The 20606-nt window shown below is 39.1% G+C and overlaps 1 protein-coding gene across 2 annotated transcripts in view; it reads right to left on the reverse strand.

Annotated features, from left to right (window-relative positions):
- The window catches only part of ENPP3 (ectonucleotide pyrophosphatase/phosphodiesterase 3), a 105937-nt gene that overhangs the window by 15898 nt on the left and 69433 nt on the right, over positions 1-20606 (reverse strand). For both annotated transcript variants that reach the window (XM_070074616.2, XM_008263526.5), the window contains 4 exons: positions 18540-18627; positions 17066-17244; positions 15542-15590; positions 13237-13391 (listed from right to left, as the gene is read on the reverse strand). In XM_070074616.2, coding sequence (XP_069930717.2) covers positions 13237-13391; positions 15542-15590; positions 17066-17244; positions 18540-18627 — 471 coding nt within the window. The remainder of the gene's footprint in view (positions 1-13236; positions 13392-15541; positions 15591-17065; positions 17245-18539; positions 18628-20606) is intronic.

The raw sequence follows: 20606 nt of genomic DNA on the forward strand, positions 1-20606 counted from the left end.
ATGCAGGGAGTAGAAGAAAACTATCAGAAAGCTGAGAATACATATGACATCCATAAAGAAAGAACAGAGAGGGATAAAAAGGAAAGAGAAAACAGAAAGACCTCTGGGGGTTTATAAATAGCACAGCAGAAATAAAATATTCAATAAGATCTAGAAGGGAAGAGATATCTCTAAAAGTGGACTTAAGACAAATAAATGGAAAAGTAGGGAAAATATAAACACATTGGAGAGTCAGTCCAGGAAGAAAAACTATTTTTCAAATTCTAAAGTCAGCTAAACTACCAAATAAATATATAGTCACGGGCTGGGGTGTGATGTAATGGGCTAAGCTTCTGCCTGCTGCGCCACAATCCCATAGAGGCACAGGTTCAAGTCCCAGCGGCTTCTCTTCTGATCCGGCTCTCTGCTATGGCCTGGGAAAGCAGTGGAAGATGGCCCAAGCCCTTGGCCCCTGCACCAGTGTGGGAGACCCAGAGGAAGCTCCTGGCTCTTGGCTTTGGATCAGCACAGTTCCAGCAGTTGTGGCCATCTGGGGAGTGAACCAGCAGATAGAAGACCTTTCTCTCTCTCTCTCTCTCTCTCTCTGTAACTCTACCTCTCAAATAAATAAATAAATAAATAAAATCTTTTAAAAATGATGTCTAAAACATACAATAAATGTGTGTGTGTGTGTGTATATAGTCAGAATAAAAACACTTGGAGTCACACAAAGTCAGAGTCTTCCTTTCTCTCTCTCTCTGGAAGTGGCAGAGTGATAGCCATCCACCCAAACAGGAAGTGAAGGAAGAAAGATTAAGATACTTGTGTTAAAGGCAGTAGAGGGTCTCTCACTGTTTATTTCACTTTCCTTCAGGTGCCAGAGTCTGGAAAGCTAAAACCACTCATCTGTATTATTCCAAAAGTGTATCACTGTACACAGTTCCAAAAGCCCAGTTTTCTCCACCTGCATAAAGGGGCGCATGGGTACCTCATAAAATGGGGAATGACGATTATCAAAGGGTGATGAGTCAGGTCCATGGATGCCTGGAATATTGTGAATTTGGTATTTCCTAACATACATCTTTATCATTTTACTCCAATGTTTCTCAGGTTCAATGTTAATAGGGTTTACTTGAAGAAATATTTAATACTGAAAGGTAGCTTCAGATGCATTTTCCATAATGAAACTGAGATGCTATATTCAACAGTTAAAATTACAACAGTGCTAAAGATGGATATTTACTGCAATTTTTAATGAGACTGCAGTTGCAAAAGTTGTGTTTGAACAATTTCGCTGGGAAAAATGTTTAACATTGTCTCAAGGTGGTACTGACTTTGGGTTGGGGGTGATGGAACAGGATAGCTTTAATATGCAAGTACTAAAACAAACAACAAAAATCTTTCTGTCTTTCTGCTCACTGGAAAATTTGGGTTTTATTTCTTAATTTTTACTTATTTATTTGAGAGGCACTGAGATGGAGGTGGGGACGAGGGGAGGCAGAAAAACAGAGAGAGGTCTTCCATTCACTGATCTCTCTCCAAAATGCCTATAACTGCTGGGGTTAGGCCAGGCCAAAGCTAGGAGCTTGGAGCTCAATCAAAGTCTCCCACATGTGTGTCAGAAACCCAAATATTTGAGCCATCTCCTGTTGCCAACCAGGGCACACAGTATAGAAAGCTAGAACAGGGAGCAGAGTGGGGACTCTACCCCAGACACTTCAATATGGAACCTGTCCCAAGTGGTGTCTTATCTACTGTGCCAAACACCCACCCCAGATTTATTTCTCATGTACCAATCTCGCTGCCCTAAAATGTAAGTGCATAAGACTGGAAGAAGTGAGATTATACAGAAGGCAGCTCTCTGGCTGGATGGAGGGGCGGTACGGTCATGCTATTTTTTAAGAAAGAAGGCAGGCGGAGCCAAGATGGCGGAATAGTGAGGGTGCGCACCGATAGTCCGGGAAAAGATGGTTTAATTAAAGTGGAGTTACTGTAGCCTCAGGAAAAAATTGCAGAGGAAACTCTTCCGGATCTAGTGGATGTGACACGGAGGACCTACAGGGAGAGAGCTGCAGGAGCCGAGCTGCAGAAGCTGAGCCTCAGAGTCTGCATGCCAGCACTGGAAGGGGAGGTGAGACAAAAACCTCGGTAACCCGAGACATTGGCAGGGAAAGGTAGAAAGAGCCTACAGGGAACTAGGCCTGAAGCCCCACTGGGGAAAGTTCACCAGGCTGACTGGAAGAAAGAAAAAAACGAATAAATAAGGGGAACCGGCACAGACATTAGCCTCTCTCTCCAGTCACCTTACAAAGCTGAGCAAGACAAAGAGCAGGCGCCATTTTACGTATGTAAAGCGGCGCCCGCCAATAGCCAAGCAGAAAAACCTGACTCTGGTGGGGAGAAATAACAGGAGGTTAAGACCTAGTGAAAGTGTGGAGCTAACGAACTGAGACTGAAAATCTGAGGGGCGGGGGAGAGAGAACTCACTGAGTACACAAACTCGGTAACCTGGGCAACCTGGTGAGAGACTGCAGAGAAATTTGAGACCATACTGAGGGCTGCATAAACTCTTTGTGTGGTCCCAGGGGTAAGCAGACGAATACCCACAAGGGCCAGATTTCATACATCAATTACCCTCAATTGCACTCAGCTGTGTGGAATTACGTCCCAACAGAGTCAAAAAAAAAAAAAAAAAAAAAAAAGAGCGAGCGAGCGAGCAAGAGAACAATCTGGGTGAGTCACCTTTGGCACACCCTTAACCCTGAAGTACCAAACAGAGCTCTCTGGCCACACCCTTCACAGCCTCTAAGGATCCACCAAAAGCAGACAGTCCACTTAATCTAGAGTCACAGTATGATAAGAAAAAACACCACACCGAAGAAACCAAAGAATATCTCCAATATGCCAAACAACAAATGCAGAAACCAAGGTCACAAGAACAAGGAAGACACTATGATGCCCCCAAATGAAATAGACACCCCAACTCAAGATTATGAAGATGATGAGATAGAAGAAATGCAAGAAGCAGATCTCAAAGAATTGATAAGAACATTAAGAAGTTCTCAAAAACAAATTCTTGAACTACAGAAATCCTTAATGGACAAGATAAAAAATCTCTCACAAAAATGAAATATTAAGGAGGAATCAAAATGAAATGAAACAACTAGTAGAACATGAAACTGTGATAGTGATGAGAAATCATAATGAAATGAAGAATTCAATAGATCAAATGACAAACACATTACAGAGCCTTAAAAACAGAATGGGTGAAGCAGAAGAGAGAATATTGGACTTAGAAGACAGAGAACAGGAAAATATACAGCCAAACCAAAGAAAAGAAGAGGAAATTAGAAATCTAAAAAATATTGTTGGGAATCTTCAGGATACTATTAAAAAACCCAACATTTGGGTTCTAGGAGTTCCTGAAGGCATGGCAAGGGAGAAAGGATTAGAAGGCCTTTTTAGTGAGATACTAGCAGAAAATTTCCCAGGTTTGGAGAAGGACAGAGACATCCTAGTACAGGAAGCTCATAGAACCCCTAATAAACATGACCAAAAGAGGTCCTCACCACACCATGTTGTAATTAAACTCACCGCAGTGAAACATAAAGAAAAGATCCTAAAATGTGCAAGAGAGTAATGTCAGATTACTCTCAGAGGATCTCCAATCAGCCTCACAGCTGACTTCTCATCAGAAACCCTACAAGCTAGGAGGGAATGGTGAGATATAGCCCAGGAACTAAGAGAGAAAAACTGCCAGCCCAGAATATTATATCCTGCAAAGCTCTCATTTGTGAATGAAGGTGAAATAAAGACCTTTCACAGCACACAGAAATTGAAAGAATTTGTCGCCACTTGTCCAGCCCTGCAAAAGATGCTTAAAGATGTGTTATACACAGAAACACAGAAACACGGTCATCAATATGAAAGAAGGTAAAGGAAGGAAACCTCACAGCAAAAGATCAAAGGAAGTTCAAAACATATATTAGAAAATATCTTTGGCAAATGGCAGGGCAAAGTTACTACTTACCAATAGTCACATTGAACGTTAATGGCCTGAACTGTCCAGTTAAAAGACACCAATTGGCTGACTGGCTTAAGGAACAAAACCCGTCTATTTGCTGCTTACAAGAAACACATCTTTCCAACAAAGATTCATACACACTGAAAATGAAAGGCTGGAAAAAGATATACCATGCCAACAGAAATGAAAAAAGAGTGGGCGTAGCCATCTTAATATCGGACAACATAAACTTTACCACAAAAACCGTTAAGAGAGACAAAGAGGGACACTACATAATGATTAAGGTATCAATTCAACAGGAAGATATAACAATTATCAATGTATATGCACCTAACTACAGGGCACCAGTCTATCTAAAAGATTTGTTAACGGACTTAAAGGGAGACTTAGACCCCAATACAATAGTACTGGGGGACTTCAATACTCCACTTTCAGAAATAGACAGATCAACAGGACAGAAGATCAACAAGGAGACAGTAGATTTAAACGACACTATAGCCCAAATGGTTCTAACAGATAGCTACAGAACTTTTCATCCTACACATAAAGCATTTACATTTTTCTCAGCAGTACATGGAACCTTCTCTAGGATTGACAACATACTAGGCCATAAAGCAAGTCTCAGCAAATTCAAAAGAATTAGAATCATACAATGCAGCTTCTCAGACCATAAAGCAATGAGGTTGGAAATTAGCAACTCAGGAATCCCTAGAGCATATGTAAACACATGGAGATTGAACAACATGCTCCTGAATGAACAGTGGGTCATAGAAGAAATTATAAGATAAATCAGAAATTTTCTGTAAGTAAATAAGGATAACAGCACAACATACCAAAACTTATGGGATACAGCAAAAGCAGTGTTAAGAGGAAAGTTTGTATCAATAGGTGCCTACATCAAGAAATTGGAAAAACACCAAATAGATGAGCTTTCAATGCATCTCAAGGATCTAGAACATCTGCAGCAAACCAGACCCAAATCTAGTAGGAGAAGAGAAATAATTAAAATCAGAGAAGAAATCAACAGGATTGAATAAAAAAAAAAATTACAAAAAAATCAGCCAAACGAGGAGCTGGTGTTTTGAAAAAATAAACAAAATTGACACCCCATTGGCCCAACTAACTAAAAAAAGAAGAGAAAAGACCCAAATCAATAAAATCAGAGATGAAAAAGGAAACGTAGCAACAGACACCACAGAAATCAAAAGAATCCTCAGAAATTATTACAAGGAGTATGCCAGCAAACAGGGAAACCTATCAGAAATGGATAGATTCCTGGACACATGCAACCTACCTAAATTGAACCAGGAAGACATAGAAAACCTAAACAGACCCATAACTGAGACAGAAATTGAAACAGTAATAAAGGCCCTCCCAACAAAGAAAAGCCCAGGACCAGATGGATTCACTGCTGAATTCTACCAGACATTTAAAGAAGAACTAACTCCAATTCTTCTCAAACTATTCAGAACAATAGAAAAAGAGGGAATCCTCCCAAATTCTTTCTATGAAGCCAGCATCAGCTTAATTCCTAAGCTGGAAAAAGATGCAGCTTTGAAAGAGAATTAAAGACCAATTTCCCTGATGAACATAGATGCAAAAATCCTCAATAAAATTCTGGCCAATAGAATGCAACAACACATCAGAAAGATCATCCACCCAGACCAAGTGGGATTTATCCCTGGTATGCAGGGATGGTTCAATGTGCGCAAAACAATCAATGTGATACACCACATTAACAGACTGCAGAAGAAAAACCATATGATTATCTCAATAGACGCCGAGAAAGCATTTGATAAAATACAACACCCGTTCATGATGAAAACTCTAAACAAACTGGGTTTGAAAGGAACATTCCTCAATACAATCAAAGCAATTTATGAAAAACCCACAGCCAACATCCTATTGAATGGGGAAAAGTTGGAAGCATTTCCACTGAGATCTGGTACCAGACAGGGATGCCCACTCTCACCACTGCTATTCAATATAGTTCTGGAAGTTCAAGCCAGAGCTCTTAGGCAAGAAAAAGAAATTAAAGGGATACAAATTGGGGTGGAAGAACTCAAACTATCCCTCTTTGCAGATGATATGATTATTTAGGGGATCCAAAGAACTCTACTAAGAGACTATTGGAATTCATAGAAGAGTTTGGCAAAGTAGCAGGATATAAAATCAATGCACAAAAATCAACAGCCTTTGTATACACAGGCAATGCCACAGCTGAGTAAGAACTTCTGAGATCAATCCCATTCACAATAGCTACAAAAACAATCAAATACCTTGGAATAAACTTAACCAAGGACATTAAAGATCTCTACGATGAAAATTACAAAACCTTAAAGAAAGAAATAGAAAAGGATACCAAAAACGGAAAAATCTTCCATGCTCATGGATTGGAAGAATCAGTATCATCAAAATGTCCATTCTCCCAAAAGCAATTTATACATTCAATGCAATACCAATCAAGATACCAAAGACCTTCTTCTCAGATCTGGAAAAAATGATGCTGAAATTCATATGGAGACACAGGAGATCTCGAATAGCTAAAGCAATCCTGTACAAGAAAAACAAAGCAGGAGGCATCACAATACCAGATTTCAGGACATACTACAGGGCAGTTGTAATCAAAACAGCATGGTACTGGTAAAGAAACAGATGGATAGACCATTGGAACAGAATAGAAACACCAGAAATCAACCCAAACATCTACAGCCAACTCATATTTGATCAAGGATCCAAAACCAATCCCTGGAGTAAGGACAGTCTATTCAATAAATGGTGCTGGGAAAATTGGATTTCCACGTGAAGAATCATGAAGCAAGACCCCTACCTTGCACTTTACACAAAAATTCACTCAACATGGATTAAAGACTTAAATCTACGACCCGACACCATCAAATTATTAGAGAGCATTGGAGAAACCCTTCAAGATATTGGCACAGGCAAAGACTTCTTGGAAAATACCCAGAAGCACAGGCATTCAAAGCCAAAATTAACATTTGGGATTGCATCAAATTGAGAAGTTTCTGTACTGCAAAAGAAACAGTCAGGAAGGCAACCTACAGAATGGGAAAAAATATTTTCAAACTATGCAACAGATAAAGGATTGATAACCAGAATCTACGAAGAAATGAAGAAACTCCAAAACATCAAAACAAACAACCCACTTAAGAGATGGGCCAAGGACTTCAATAGACATTTTTCAAAAGAGGAAATCCAAAGGGCCAATAGACACATGAAAAAATGTTCAAGATCACTAGCAATCAGGGAAATGCAAATCAAAAGCACAATGAGGTTTCACCTCACCCCAATTAGAATGGCTCACATTCAGAAATCTACCAACAACAGATGCTGGAGAGGATGTGGGGAAAAAGGGACACTAACCCACTGTTGGTGGTAATGCAAACTGGTTAAGCCACTATGGAAGTCAGTCTGGAGATTCCCCCGAAACCTGAATATAACCCTACCATACAACCCAGCCATCCCACTCCTTGGAATTTACCCAAAGGAAATGAAATTGGCAAACAAACAGCTGTCTGCACATTAATGTTTATTGCAGCTCAATTCACAATAGCTAAGACCTGGAACCAACTCAAATGCCCATCAACAGTAGACTGGATAAAGAAATTATGGGACATGTACTCTATAGAATACTATACAGCAGTCAAAAACAATGAAACCCGGTCATTTGCAACAAAATGGAGGAATCTGGAAAACATCATGCTGAGTGAACTAAGCCAGTACCAAAGGGACAAATATTATATGTTCTCCTTGATCGGTGACAACTAACTGAGCACCAAAGGGGAAACCTGTTGAAGTGAAATGGACACTATGAGAAACCGTGACTTGATCAGCTCTTGTCCTGACTGTTGATGTACAATGTAATATTTTATCCATTTTAGTATTTTTTTGTTCTATTACTATTGGTTGAACTCTGTAATTAACACACAATTATTCTTAGGGGTTTAAATTTTAACTGAAAAGTGATCCCTGTTAGGAATCTGGAAAACATTATGCTGAGTGATATAAGCCAGTCCCAAAGGGACAAATATCATATGTTCTCCCTGATCAGTGACAACTAACCGAGCACCAAAAAGGAAACCTGTTAAAGTGAAATGAACACTGTGAGAAACGGTGACTTGATCAGCCCTTGCCCTGACTGTTGATGAACAACTTAATACATTATCCCTCTTAGTATTTTTTTTGTTTGTTCTACTTAATACTTTTGGTTCAATACTGTAATCAATACACAGTTATTCTTAAGTGTTGAAACTTAACTGAAAAGTGATCACTGTTAAATATAAGAGTGGGAATAAGAGAGGGAAGAGATGTGCAATTTGGGACATGCTCAAGCTGACTTGCCCCAAACGGTAGAGTTAGAAACATACCAGGGGATTCCCATTCAATCCCATCAAGGTGGCATGTACCAATACCATCTCACTAATCCAAGTGATCAATTTCTGTTCACAATTGATAATAATGATAGGACTAAGAGCCAAAGGGATCACATAAACAAGACTAGTGTCTACAAATACTAACTGATAGAATAAAAAAGGGAGAGAACGATCCAACATGGAAAGCGAGATACACAGCAGACTCATAGAATGGCAGATGTCCTAAACAGCACTCTGGCCTCAGAATCAGCCCTTAAGGCATTCGGATCTGGCTGAAAAGCCCATGAGAGTATTTCAGGCATGGAAAGCCAAGACACTCTGGCCAAACAAAACAAAACAAAAGCTAAATGAAAGATCTCTATGAGTGAGATCCCAGTGGAAAGAACATGTCTTCAAAGAAGGAGGCACCTTTCTCTGAAGGGAGGAGAGAACTTCCACTTTGCCTATGACCTTGCCTAAATATGATCAGAGTTGGTGAACTCAAAAGGTTTCCATAGCCTTGGCAGCTCATGACAAGAGCCTAGGGTGATTACTGATGCCATAAACAAGAGTGTCAATTTGTTAAGTCAACAACAGGAGTCACTGTGCACTTACTCCTCATGTAGGATCTCTGTCCCTAATGTGCTGTACATTGTGATTTAATGCTATAACTAGTACTCAAACAGTATTTTTCACTTTATGTTTCTATGTGGGAGCAAACTGTTGAAATCTTTACTTAATATATGCTAAACTGATCTTTATATAAAGAGAATTGAAAATGAATCTTGATGTGAATGGAAGGGGGGAGGGAGCGGGAAAGGGGAGGGTTGCGGGTGGGAGGGAAGTTATGGGGGGTGGGGAAGCCCTTGTAATCCATAAGCTGTACTTTGGAAATTTATATTCATTAAATAAATGTTAAAAAAAAAAGAAAGAAGGCAAAAGTGAACCCTTACCACCGCTTCTATCCCCCCAACACCTACAGCTTTAATTCTGTCATCTTTTCAGGGTACCCTTGAGCTTGAAGTTAAAGAATAAGAAGCCAGAAAAACAATAAATAGAACTCATAAATTCAGAAAAAATCTGAACACCTTACCTCCCAAATTCTTCAAGAGAAATAAATGATGGGCACAGACAAGAAGATGGGATATTTTTACTTCTATCTAGCTGCCGTGGGACAAAATAGGGCTTAAACAGAGGAACAATTATTTTTATTGAAGTTTTAGATGTTTACCTGTGGGCTTATATAAAAGCTAACATTTACTGGAAGATTGAATGGTTACATCTTGTCTTATGGTAAGGAAAATAACTACATACACTTTTAAATATTTGGTTGTGTGATTTTTTTTCCCTACAGGGAAATGGTTTTTCATAGTTTGAGTATGTAACATATAGCAATGTTCCTAGTTTTTAGACAGAAAATGCACGTTAACATCATGATTGATAATATCAGTGTTAAGACTTAGAAAAAAAAAGGGCTCTTAAAAATTTAATTATATAAAAATACATTATATAAAAATACATTATAGATGACAGTACCACAAAAGGCTCATAAAAATAGAATTAAAACCTCAGTTTTCTTTGGTTTAAAAATTTTAGAATCTATGCATATGAAGGGTCCTCAAAAAAGTTCATGGATAATGCATATTATCAAAATTATGCATGGATTTAAAAAATTTTTGCACCAAAATGAACTTATCTTGAAACCCACTTTTCTAGGATTTTTATTCATTTATGTTCATCATTTAATTTAAAAAGCGCAGAGACAGAGACAGATAGACAGAAATTGTCCATTAGCTGAGTCACTCCTCAAATGCCCACAATAGCCAGGGCCAGGCCAGGCTGAAGCCAGCAGTTGGGAACTCAGTTCAGGTCTCCCGTGTGCACAGCAGGGACCGAAGCATTTGAGCCATCACCTGCTGTCTCTCAGAAGGTGCATTAGCAGGAAGCTGGAACTGGAAACAGAGCCTGGACTTGGGCCCAAACGCTCCCATAGGGGATGTGAGCATTCCAAGCAGTGTCTTAACCTGCTGCTCCAAATGCCCATCCCTAATTCCATTTTTCTCTGAGGCTAGAGGGACATTTTTCAAAATGCACTAGATAGTTCTTCTCTGAAAAAAATCCTTTAATTTCATATTGATTTTAAGTTTTTAATTCTAAACAATAACCACAATTCTTGCTCTTCTTCTCAATTTTTCATTTATTAACATAAAAATTGCTGCACATTCTCCTATTGAGCAATCCCAGAAGCATAACCTATGCCTAACCAAATGAGCCTGACCAACTTTCATGGTTTTGAAGAAATGGTAGGACCGTGATTTCAAATCACATCTACTTCCTTGGAACTCCTCTGAGATAACAGCAGAAATTAGAAAATCCACCAAAACCAAAGAAAAACAAAAGCTATAAAACTTGAAGGCACAGGCCAATTGGGTCCAATTTTCACAAAGTGCTTATTTGAAGTCTGATTTTTAACATGGAACTGATTTACAACATTTTATGTGAATCTTACACCATCCATGTATATAATTTTCTTAGGCCACAACACATGAACAGAATAATTTCTGAATTGGAAAGCAGAAAATTGCTAGAATTCCATCCTGTCACATGGAGGAAGAAATACACAAGTAGTTCTGTGGGATCAGAAAATGGACAGGAACTTTTGGTAACAAAAAAGCTAGTTTTAAAACAATAACAAAGAAGAATTGTACTGAACTCCTAGTCTGAGCCCACTTAAAAATCCCTCCTCCTTTGGTTTCCGCCCGAGCTCATATAAATTCAGGCATGCAAGACAGAAGAAGAAAGCATTAAAAACATAAACATTCCCCTTTACTCCATACAATCTCTTGGATCTGGACTTTTCAGAAAAGAGAATTTAATAACAAGACTAATCTTGAGGATGCTGTCCCCCTCAAAAGCAAAGTGGAAATCATTTTAAGGTACATAGTATATTAAAGAAAATCACTAACAATGGAACATTGTGCATTCTAAGAAATTAATGCTGCCACCAACCATTCGTATGAACTCAGGTAAATGTACAATATTTGTCCACACTGGGAGATAAACATTAGTACTCTTGTTACCAGCAACACAACTGAACTGTTGTCAGCACTAGAGATGACTTCCAGAACACACAAACCTTTAATTAGTAGTGGCAAATCTGCTTATTTTTCTCCAAAAATCTTGAATTGGAACAAGAAGAGTAGATAAACCAATACAACCAACTGTTTCTTTTCCATAAAAAGAGATAGTGTTCTTAGCAAGATTAGTAATAGCTAGTTTGTCATCAGTCTTTGGATCTAAAATACTGATTTTTCCTCTGTAAAAACAGTTTCTTGATTATTTATTTATGCTTCTGGTTGAGAGTATAGCTTTGTTAGTAAAAGTCTTCAACAATAATTACTGGAATTAATTAATCCAATACATTCCATTGGATAAGCTTCCATGGGGAAGCTCTATTGTGCTGGGTATACAGTAAGTAAAACCATCTATGCCTGAAGGAGTGTTTGCACTGATTTTTGGTAGACTTTAATGCTTTGCTTTAATTTACAAGTATATTTTCCTGATTGTTACTGAGGTTCAATTTTTTGGCTCATATGTTTTATCCATTTAACTAAGATGCTTGCCATTTTCTAGTTTATTGGTATAAATTTTTAGCTATTCTGAATTTTAATTATTATTCTTGATATTCATTACTTGTTTCTTATAAATGCTGTAAATATATTGTTTTATCCATAACTGTATATATTTCCCCACACATTAATGTTAGTATAATCAAATTCCCCTGAAATATTTTTTATTCTTCTATCTTAGGAAATTCTTCTGTAGCCCAAGGGCATACGGAAAGCATGGATTTGATATTTGTATTTAGGTCTATAAATGGACCAGCAATTTGATGCCATGTAGAGTGTGAGGAAGGGATTTAATATTTCCTTTCTGATAGGTAGCCAATTACCCTGGCATTATGCAGTAAAACAGAATTTCCCAGACAGTGAAGAGGGAAGAGGATGTAATGAAGTGGATTCTCAGCTCAGTTTGGAGAGACATTTGGTATCATACATTTATACATGCAAATCTAGACTGAATTTAAATAGAGTGCTAGATTTTTTTTTTTTTTTTGACAGGCAGAGTTAGACAGAAAGAGAGAGAGAGAGACAGAGAGAAAGGTATTCCTTCCGTTAGTTCACTCCCCAAATGGCCGCTATGGCTGCGCTGTGCTGATCCAAAGCCAGGAGCCAGGTGCTTCCTCCCAGCGGGTGCAGGGCCCAAGGACTTGGGCCATCCTCCACTGCACTCCTGGGCCACAGCAGAGAGCTGGCCTGGAAGAGAGGCAACCGGGACAGAAACCGGTGCCCCGACCGAGACTAGAACCCGGGGTGCCGGCGCCACAGGCAGAGGATTAGCCAAGTGAGCTGCAGTGTCAGCGAATGCTAGATCTTTCACAGAAGGATTACACTTTGTTCTTTGTGCCTTCCACAGCAGACAGTTACATAAATAATACAAAACCCTTTATTTTACGATCACCTTCTAGGGATACCCATCATATTCTTGGGGAATACCAAGCGAATGAGCGCCTCTGTACTTCCTGAGGCTTCTGTTTGAGATGTTGTTTTCCAGTTGCCTTACCGATTGGCCAATTGGCCTGTCAACACTCTAATTTCTCCAGGCAAAAGACAACGCATTCCTCTTTGCACTCACAGAGCACTTACGGAAACTTTATATAATATCTGGGACATTGTCATGCATGCTACAGTCCATGGAAATCCTGGCAAAACAAACTCTGTTGCAAAACAAATTCAGCTCTTAGAATAGTAAGAATTACCTTTTTTTCAGCCTACATGGTCAAGGACTTGAGACACTTACTGGCTTGGGGACTGTGTATGAAGTCCACAGGGGCATCTTCAGAGCTTTTCCGAAGCCACTGACATATTCTTTGTGGTAAAGGAGACAGTGCTCCTTGTTCTTCTGTATAACCCTAGGCCTCCCAAATGGCATATTTAGTTTCTCTGTGGCTGTTACTAAAATAAAAAGAACAAAATTAAAAATTGGTGAAATCATCACATGTTTCATATGCATACAACTACAACTCTCTGATGGCTTATGTGTCTGGTACTCTGATACATATTTTACATCCTTAACTTTCTTTACTTCTTATAACAACACTATGAAGTAGGTGTTCGCTTTTTAAGATTTTATTTATATGTTTGAGAGGCAGAGCTATAGACAGAGAGAGGGAGAGACAGAGAGAAAGGTCTTCCATCTGCTGGTTCACTCCCCAAATGGCCACAATGACTAGAGCTGGGCTGATCTGAAGCCAGGAGCCAGGAGCTTCTTCTGGGTCTCTCACATTGGTGCTGGGGCCCAAACACTTGGGCCATCTTCCACCGCTTTCTCAGGCCATAAGCAGAGAGCTGGATTGGAAGAGGAGCAGCTAGGACACGAACTGGCGCCCATATGAAATGCTGGTGCCCAAGGCAGAGGTTTAGCTCACTATGCCATAGCGCCAGCCCCTGACATAGGTGTTCTAATTGCATTCTGCAGATAGCACAAAAACCAGGCTTTGATACAAAACTTGCCCAACCAAGAGGTTGAGCAAGGATCTGAAGCCTGCTCAGTTCATGATTTATAACACAGGTAATCTATTCAATAATGGTCATAGAAAAGATACTGAAATTTTATAAAAAGTATGTCTACTATTAGCTGAGTGTTTACATCTCCTCAAAATTCATTTTGAAATCCTAACCTCCAAGATGATGGTATTTGTAGGTGTGGACTTTGGTGGGTGATTATCACTTAAGGCTGAGCCTTCATGAATGGGATTAACACCCTTAAAAAATAGACCCCAGAGAGATTCCTGTCTCTTCCGCTACATGGAGTCACAAGGACAGGACAGCACCTTTGAGACAACAGGCCCTCCTAGACATTGACTTTGTCAGTACCCTAGTCTTGAAAACCATGAGAAATAAATTTCCAGTTATTTCTAAGTCATTGGCTTATATTTTTATAGCAGCCTGAATGGAGTAAGATGATGTCCTGATATATTTATTTATTTTTACCTGTATACCATTATATGAATTCAACCAACTGTGGATTGAAATATTCCTTCACTGAACATGTGTAGAATTTTTCATGCCATATTCCCTAAATGATAGAGTATATCAACTATTTATATAGAATTTATATTTTATTAGGTATTATAAGGAATTTAGAGATGATTTAAAGTATACAGGAGAATGTGCTTAGGTTGTACACAAATACTATACCATTTTTATATAAGAAACTTAAGTATTATAGATTGTGGTTATCCAAAAGGGGTCCTGTAACCAATCCTCCATGAATAATAAGGGATAACTATATCCCCATCTTGTAAGTGATGAAACTGAAGAACAGTAAGTTTAATTCAAGGATACTTAAAAATGATAACTGGTGAGAACAGTGGTTAAAACACCCAAATTCCACATCAGTGTGCCTGGGTTTGCTCCTGGATTCCACTCCTGACTTCAGCTTCTCACCAATGAAGACTGTGGGAGGCAGTGACTGGGCCCCTGCCACTCATGTGCGAGATCTGGGTTGAGTTATTGTCTCTGGTCCCTGACCCAGGCCCAGCTGCTGCTGATATTTGGCAAGTGAATCAGTGGATGGGACCTCTCTGTCTGCCTATCTAGGTCTCCCTATCACCTTATAAAATCTTTTTTTTAAGCTTAAGGTAATAGGTAATAAAAATGTTCCCATAGGCCATGTTGTACATTCTTCCTGTAGATCAACTCCTCATCTTTACAACTACATGAGATGAGTACAGTTATCATAGGTTAGAAGAATGGCATGCAGAGGGAGGTTAAGTGATTAGCCCCTGGTTACACGGTGAGGAAGCAGCACAGGTAGAACTCAGACTCAGGCAATCTGGTATGTCTGTGTATGAGAAGCAAAATAGGGGAACATAGACAAGGCACCACAATTTCAAGGAATTGGCTGTTCTTGGAGTCATTGTAGTTGTCCCCATATTTGCTACTGTGATCATTAGATCTGCGGGGAGTTTTTTTCCTGTTTCCTTATAAGGTCCTTGTATTTAAAAACTTCCGTGATGTTATTTTGGAGAATCTCAAAGGAACAAAGTGGTGTTTTGTTTCTTCTAACCATCAAACATTTAACGTGTTTCCTGTTGACTTACTGTCTTCTTCAGTGAGATTTAGCATTTGATTCACACTTTCTATTTCATTCTGTAAGATAAGGAGGGGGTAAGGGAAGAAATAAGTCAGAGTAACATCACATATTTTTGTGGAGGATCAAGATTATTTCTATAGTGAGCTCCTGAAGCATTTGACTACTGAAGAAACTGGACTAACGTGTATGAAGATTCTCACTCTGCCACTAATGAACACGAAGATGCTGCTGCTACTCTGCATCTTTTTTTGGGTAGGAGTTTCCAAGACATCACTGAGCCGGGGCAAAGCATTCTGAGCACAGCTGGAAACAACTGAGTTGTATGACACTGTCCCAGTGTGCATCTCAAACATGAATCTGCAAACAAGTCACTAGAGAGCTTTGTGCAGACTCTGATTCTGTAAACCTGGGATACGGCTGAGATACTGCTTCTCACACGTTGAATAGGAAGGGGGTTGCTTCCAGATGGAGTAAACTTCTATGACTTTAGAAAATTTACCTAATTTCTCTGAGCCTCTTTAACTCTAAAATGGGGAACAAAATGAAATGCCCACTTTGTGATTGCTTTGTGATCTTTAATGTCAGTTCCATTCCTACTGGCTAGGAAATCCATACCCTACTGTGCCATTAGCTGTAGATTAATCTTTATTGGAAAGCTTTGCCCCTTTGAGGCTCTTTGGTTGGTTATTTATTTATAGGTGTAACATTGTTTTGAGGATTAAAGAATGTAAAGTCTTCACTGACCCCTGACTGTAAGGAACAATTCTTACCTGAGGCAGCAGTGTTTATTTAGCTCTCCAACCACATTTTGAACTTGGCATCAAATGCACCTTGATGTTTGAGTTAGCCTGCTGATTACTGGGGTCCAATTTCATTCTAAAATCCCAACCTCAGCCAGATGCACTGATTCTCACAGGTCGGTTTTGCCCTTGTATTTTGATCTGCACTGACTTCTGGCCCTTGGGGGCCCATCTAGTTCTGGAACTTCACTTAGTTGAGAGTCTCTCAGGGCCTGAAATCCTGCTTTTAAACTCAGCCCAAAACCTGATCTGCCAACAAGACACCCTGGTGCTGACTGTCAGCTGGCTTCCAGGTGTTGCCTGATAGAAACCCTCAGCTGCTACTCAAGGGAATACCCCCAGGAACTTCCCTAGTGGTGCATCTGATGCCACGTTACAATACCTGCAGTCTCGCAGTTCTTTCTGCTCTAGATAGCTGAGTATGACCATCTGATTCTTAAACTGTAAGATGAATGGTTTGTGAAGGAAATCAAAAAGAGCTTTGAATGGTTAAGGGCAGTTAGCTCACAACTGAATGAACAACTGTTTTCCATTTTACAAAGCATATTCACAGGCTTTATCTTCTAATGCATACATTATAATCCTTCATTCCAGATAAGGTTCAAAGACATCACAGACATTTACTTAGTGAATATCCACCACGCCAGAACACAAACTTGGTTGTCAGTCACTTGGGCTATGGAGGAGCTTGTCCCATTGCATACTTACGGATGCACAAAATTGTTACTTACGTCTTGCAGTTCAGAGCATGAGCAGTTTAGACTATCTGTGGGCAGTGAAGCAGTAAAGCCACAAACAGACGATTCTGATGCTTCTTCTGCATGGGTTGGTTCGTAAAAAGGCAACTTCAGAAGATGGTTTAAGCTACCATGGGTACCATTGTTTGGTGCTGGCTGAATGCGTAAAAGATCTGTGTTTAAAAAATAAGTTCAAAATAACTTTAAATTGGAAGAATCCAATTCTTAAATGGGAGATGGGGGTGGGGAAAGCAAACACCTACACTCTTTCATTCCTTTAAGAAATTCTGCTGCAATGCAGTTGTGTCCAGCATGTGCCATTCATCTTTTTGACTTTTGACCCCATAGTTTCCCATGTCTTGTCTTTTAAAGAATAGGAACAGTTGCTGCAGAAGAGTCACTGGAACTTTCACGAACTCTTTGTGCTCCTCCAGAGAAAAGCTACATTGCTTAAATGATCACTTTGGTCTTTATTTAACTAAATTTAACTTTACTTAACTTAAGAAGTTAAATACAATCTTACTTATGGTATATGAGCTTGGTCGTGTGAAAATTCTCTAAGGACAGATACTTTAAAGAATTAAGGTAGTTAATTCTGCTTATTATTTAGATAGCTTGTTCTGGTTATTTTCTACCAAAACAAAACAGGCAAATATGTTACAAGAATAGCCTTTTAAGTGTCTCCTGCTGCCTGCCACCTACTACATCTCTCCTGGAATACTATGTAGTTCCTTCTAGTCACCTTTGTAAAAGGCCTGGCTACAAACCCAGCCATGGAAATCAAGAATTTAAGTTTTTAAGGTTATAACACATTATTTTTGAAGTGGATACTTTCTGATCTCTAAATTGTATCGTTTCCACAAGCCAATGAAAAGAGACAATTGTGAGCATGTTTTTGTTCAAATTCCTAAAGCTAACAGTGAAATTATCATTTTCTCATTGGCCTGCCCAGGAAAATGATTTACTGCAATGATCTGAGGCAAGCATGTAGGAAGGGGGTTGGGTTCCCTAAAACCTTAGCTCTTTACAGTTTCTTACCATTGAGCATAATAACAAGTTTCTATCCAAATAGGACTTTCTTAGCATCCTTTTAGTACAGAAGCCTTCCAATTTCCAGTATAAGAAAATATTTGTCTTTCTAGATGTGTTTATCCTGCTTTGAAATGTTTCAGGTGTTACTTTATTTCTCTATGTTTGATTGAATTAAATTATCATATAGCAACTAGATACCAGAAGAACTTGGTATCCTGAGAACTAAAATTTATTATTTCTAGTAAAATGAAAAGAATTTACTCTTACAGCTAGTGGAATAATTCTGAATAATAAACCATTCTTCATTATCATTTCTATTTTCTGTTTTCTTAATGCACAGCAGTCAGCCTCAGGGATTCAATTTAAAACAAATTTCAATGGACATACACTGAAAACTCTCCACATCTTGCCGGTGAATTTATTTAAATGTACTTACCACACAATAGGTTATAGACTTCAATATTTTCAAATGGTTCAACTTCAGTTTTCTCTTTAAAATTGGGTCCATGTGCCAAAAATATAGCCTAGGTGGTAAAGGCATCCTATTATTAGATATCATCTAAACTCAAACACAAGTATAGGATGAGACACACAATTTCCCATCTGTAACAACTCTTGTATTTGTATCTTAGGCCACTGCAAGGATTTTTGTTTTTCAGATTTGAAAATAATTTTTTAATCATTCCCACTTGTGATGTTATATCATTATAAGCCCTGCTGTGTTTACTTCTCTACACTGGCTTCCATAGCACCTCATATGTCAACAGATTGGGTGGACACATGTAAAAGTAGACAGCCCACAGCAGTATAATTCTGCAAAATCCAGATGGGATGTATTAGAAATTCAATATATAGCACCAGATAGTCTTTTCATATTCCTTCTACATCATTGCTCTAATATGCTAATACATGATGAAAAATGCTGACATGACTGAGCACTCAATTTTCACAGAACTTTTTAACCTGATTACTCCCTTTTACCTTTGGGATGAAAAACTTTTTTATACTCCATGTATTAATATTAAATGACTTAAATTATTCACAAGATATCTAATTGTTTTACATTGTAAATAACTGGAGGAAAAGTATCAGTCATAGACAATTGATTCTTTTTTGGTTACAGGAGTAGGCATAGTTTTTCCCCAAGATAATCAGCAAAGAACTTGAGGTATAGGGTTTTTTTTTAAAGCAGTAATTAATTTAATTGTTATATAGTGCCCTAATCAATAAAAAGGCTATTCAAATACATACTTACAAAGAGATATAACTTACTAAGACAACGTTAAGAGGCAATATATTGGAGGCTGGCACTGTAGTGTAGCGGGTAAAGCCACCACCTGCAGTGCTGGCATCCCATATGGGCGCCGGTTCAAGTGCTGGCTGCTCCACTTCTGATCCAGCTCTCTGCTATGGTCTGGGAAAGCAGTGGAAGATGGCCCAAGTCCTTGGGTTTCTGCACTCCCGTGGGAGACCTGGAGGAAGCTCCTGGCTTCAGCAGCCAATTGGGGAGTGAACCAGCAGATGGAAGACCTCTCTATTGCTCTCTCTCTGCCTCTCCTTCTCTCCGTGTGTAACTCTTTCAAATACATAAATAATCAAATCTTTAAAAAAAGAGGCAATATATTCATTGGTGTAACCCATTGTTTTTTCCACTTAGAAAGAAGTGTGGGATGTGTGGTGAGTATGACACAGGGAACTAGACAAGACAGCCAGATTGCAAAAACCACGAAGGTTTATCCTGGAGATGGGAGGAGGGTATCAACTGTGTTTTATTCACAGACTTTTCCATACCCTTTCTCCTCCGGGCTTTTGAGCACCACACACTCCTGGTCTTCCTGCTTCCTCTCTGGGGGCTCTACTTCTCAGTCCCTTCACAAGTAACTTTGTCCTCCCCAACCTCTTCAAGTCAAAGTGCCCCACATTTGGCACTTGGTCCTTCTCTGCCTACACTCAATCCTTAAGGATCTTATGAAGTCACATTCTTTTAAATAATTCTAATGTCTCAGACTCATTTTTTAATCTCTAGGGTAGACTCTCTTTAATTGTCTATTCAGCATCTCTATTTGCATGTCCAATAAATATTTCAGACTTAATGTATCCAGCGATCCACTGCTCCTGCCCTCCAAATCAGCAGCAACCACAGGCCAGCATCCTTCCACTTGCTTGTGAAGGTCCCCTTATGGCACAGCCCATCTCTGGCCTTTGTCCTGGCTATTTCTTCTGCCTGAGACACTTGTTCCTTGAATACGTGAAAGGTTGATTCCTTCACTTCAAGTCTCTGCTCAAAGGTCACCTCTATGACTCTTGCTCTCTGAACCTCATTTAAAGTTGCATATTGCCTTTGTGGCATCCCAAAACTATCTCAACTTTTCCTTACTCTCCTTCACTTTTCCTTCACTTCCCATAGCACTTCCCTTAACACACTAAGTCATATATTCCTTTAAAAAATAAACATTTTATTTATTTATTTGAGAGGTAGAGTTATAGACAGAAAGACATAGAG

Source organism: Oryctolagus cuniculus, chromosome 5, assembly GCF_051225735.1.
Source record: "Oryctolagus cuniculus isolate XC-2025 breed Fujian yellow rabbit chromosome 5, ASM5122573v1, whole genome shotgun sequence".
In the NCBI taxonomy this organism is placed as follows: Eukaryota; Metazoa; Chordata; class Mammalia; order Lagomorpha; family Leporidae; genus Oryctolagus; species Oryctolagus cuniculus.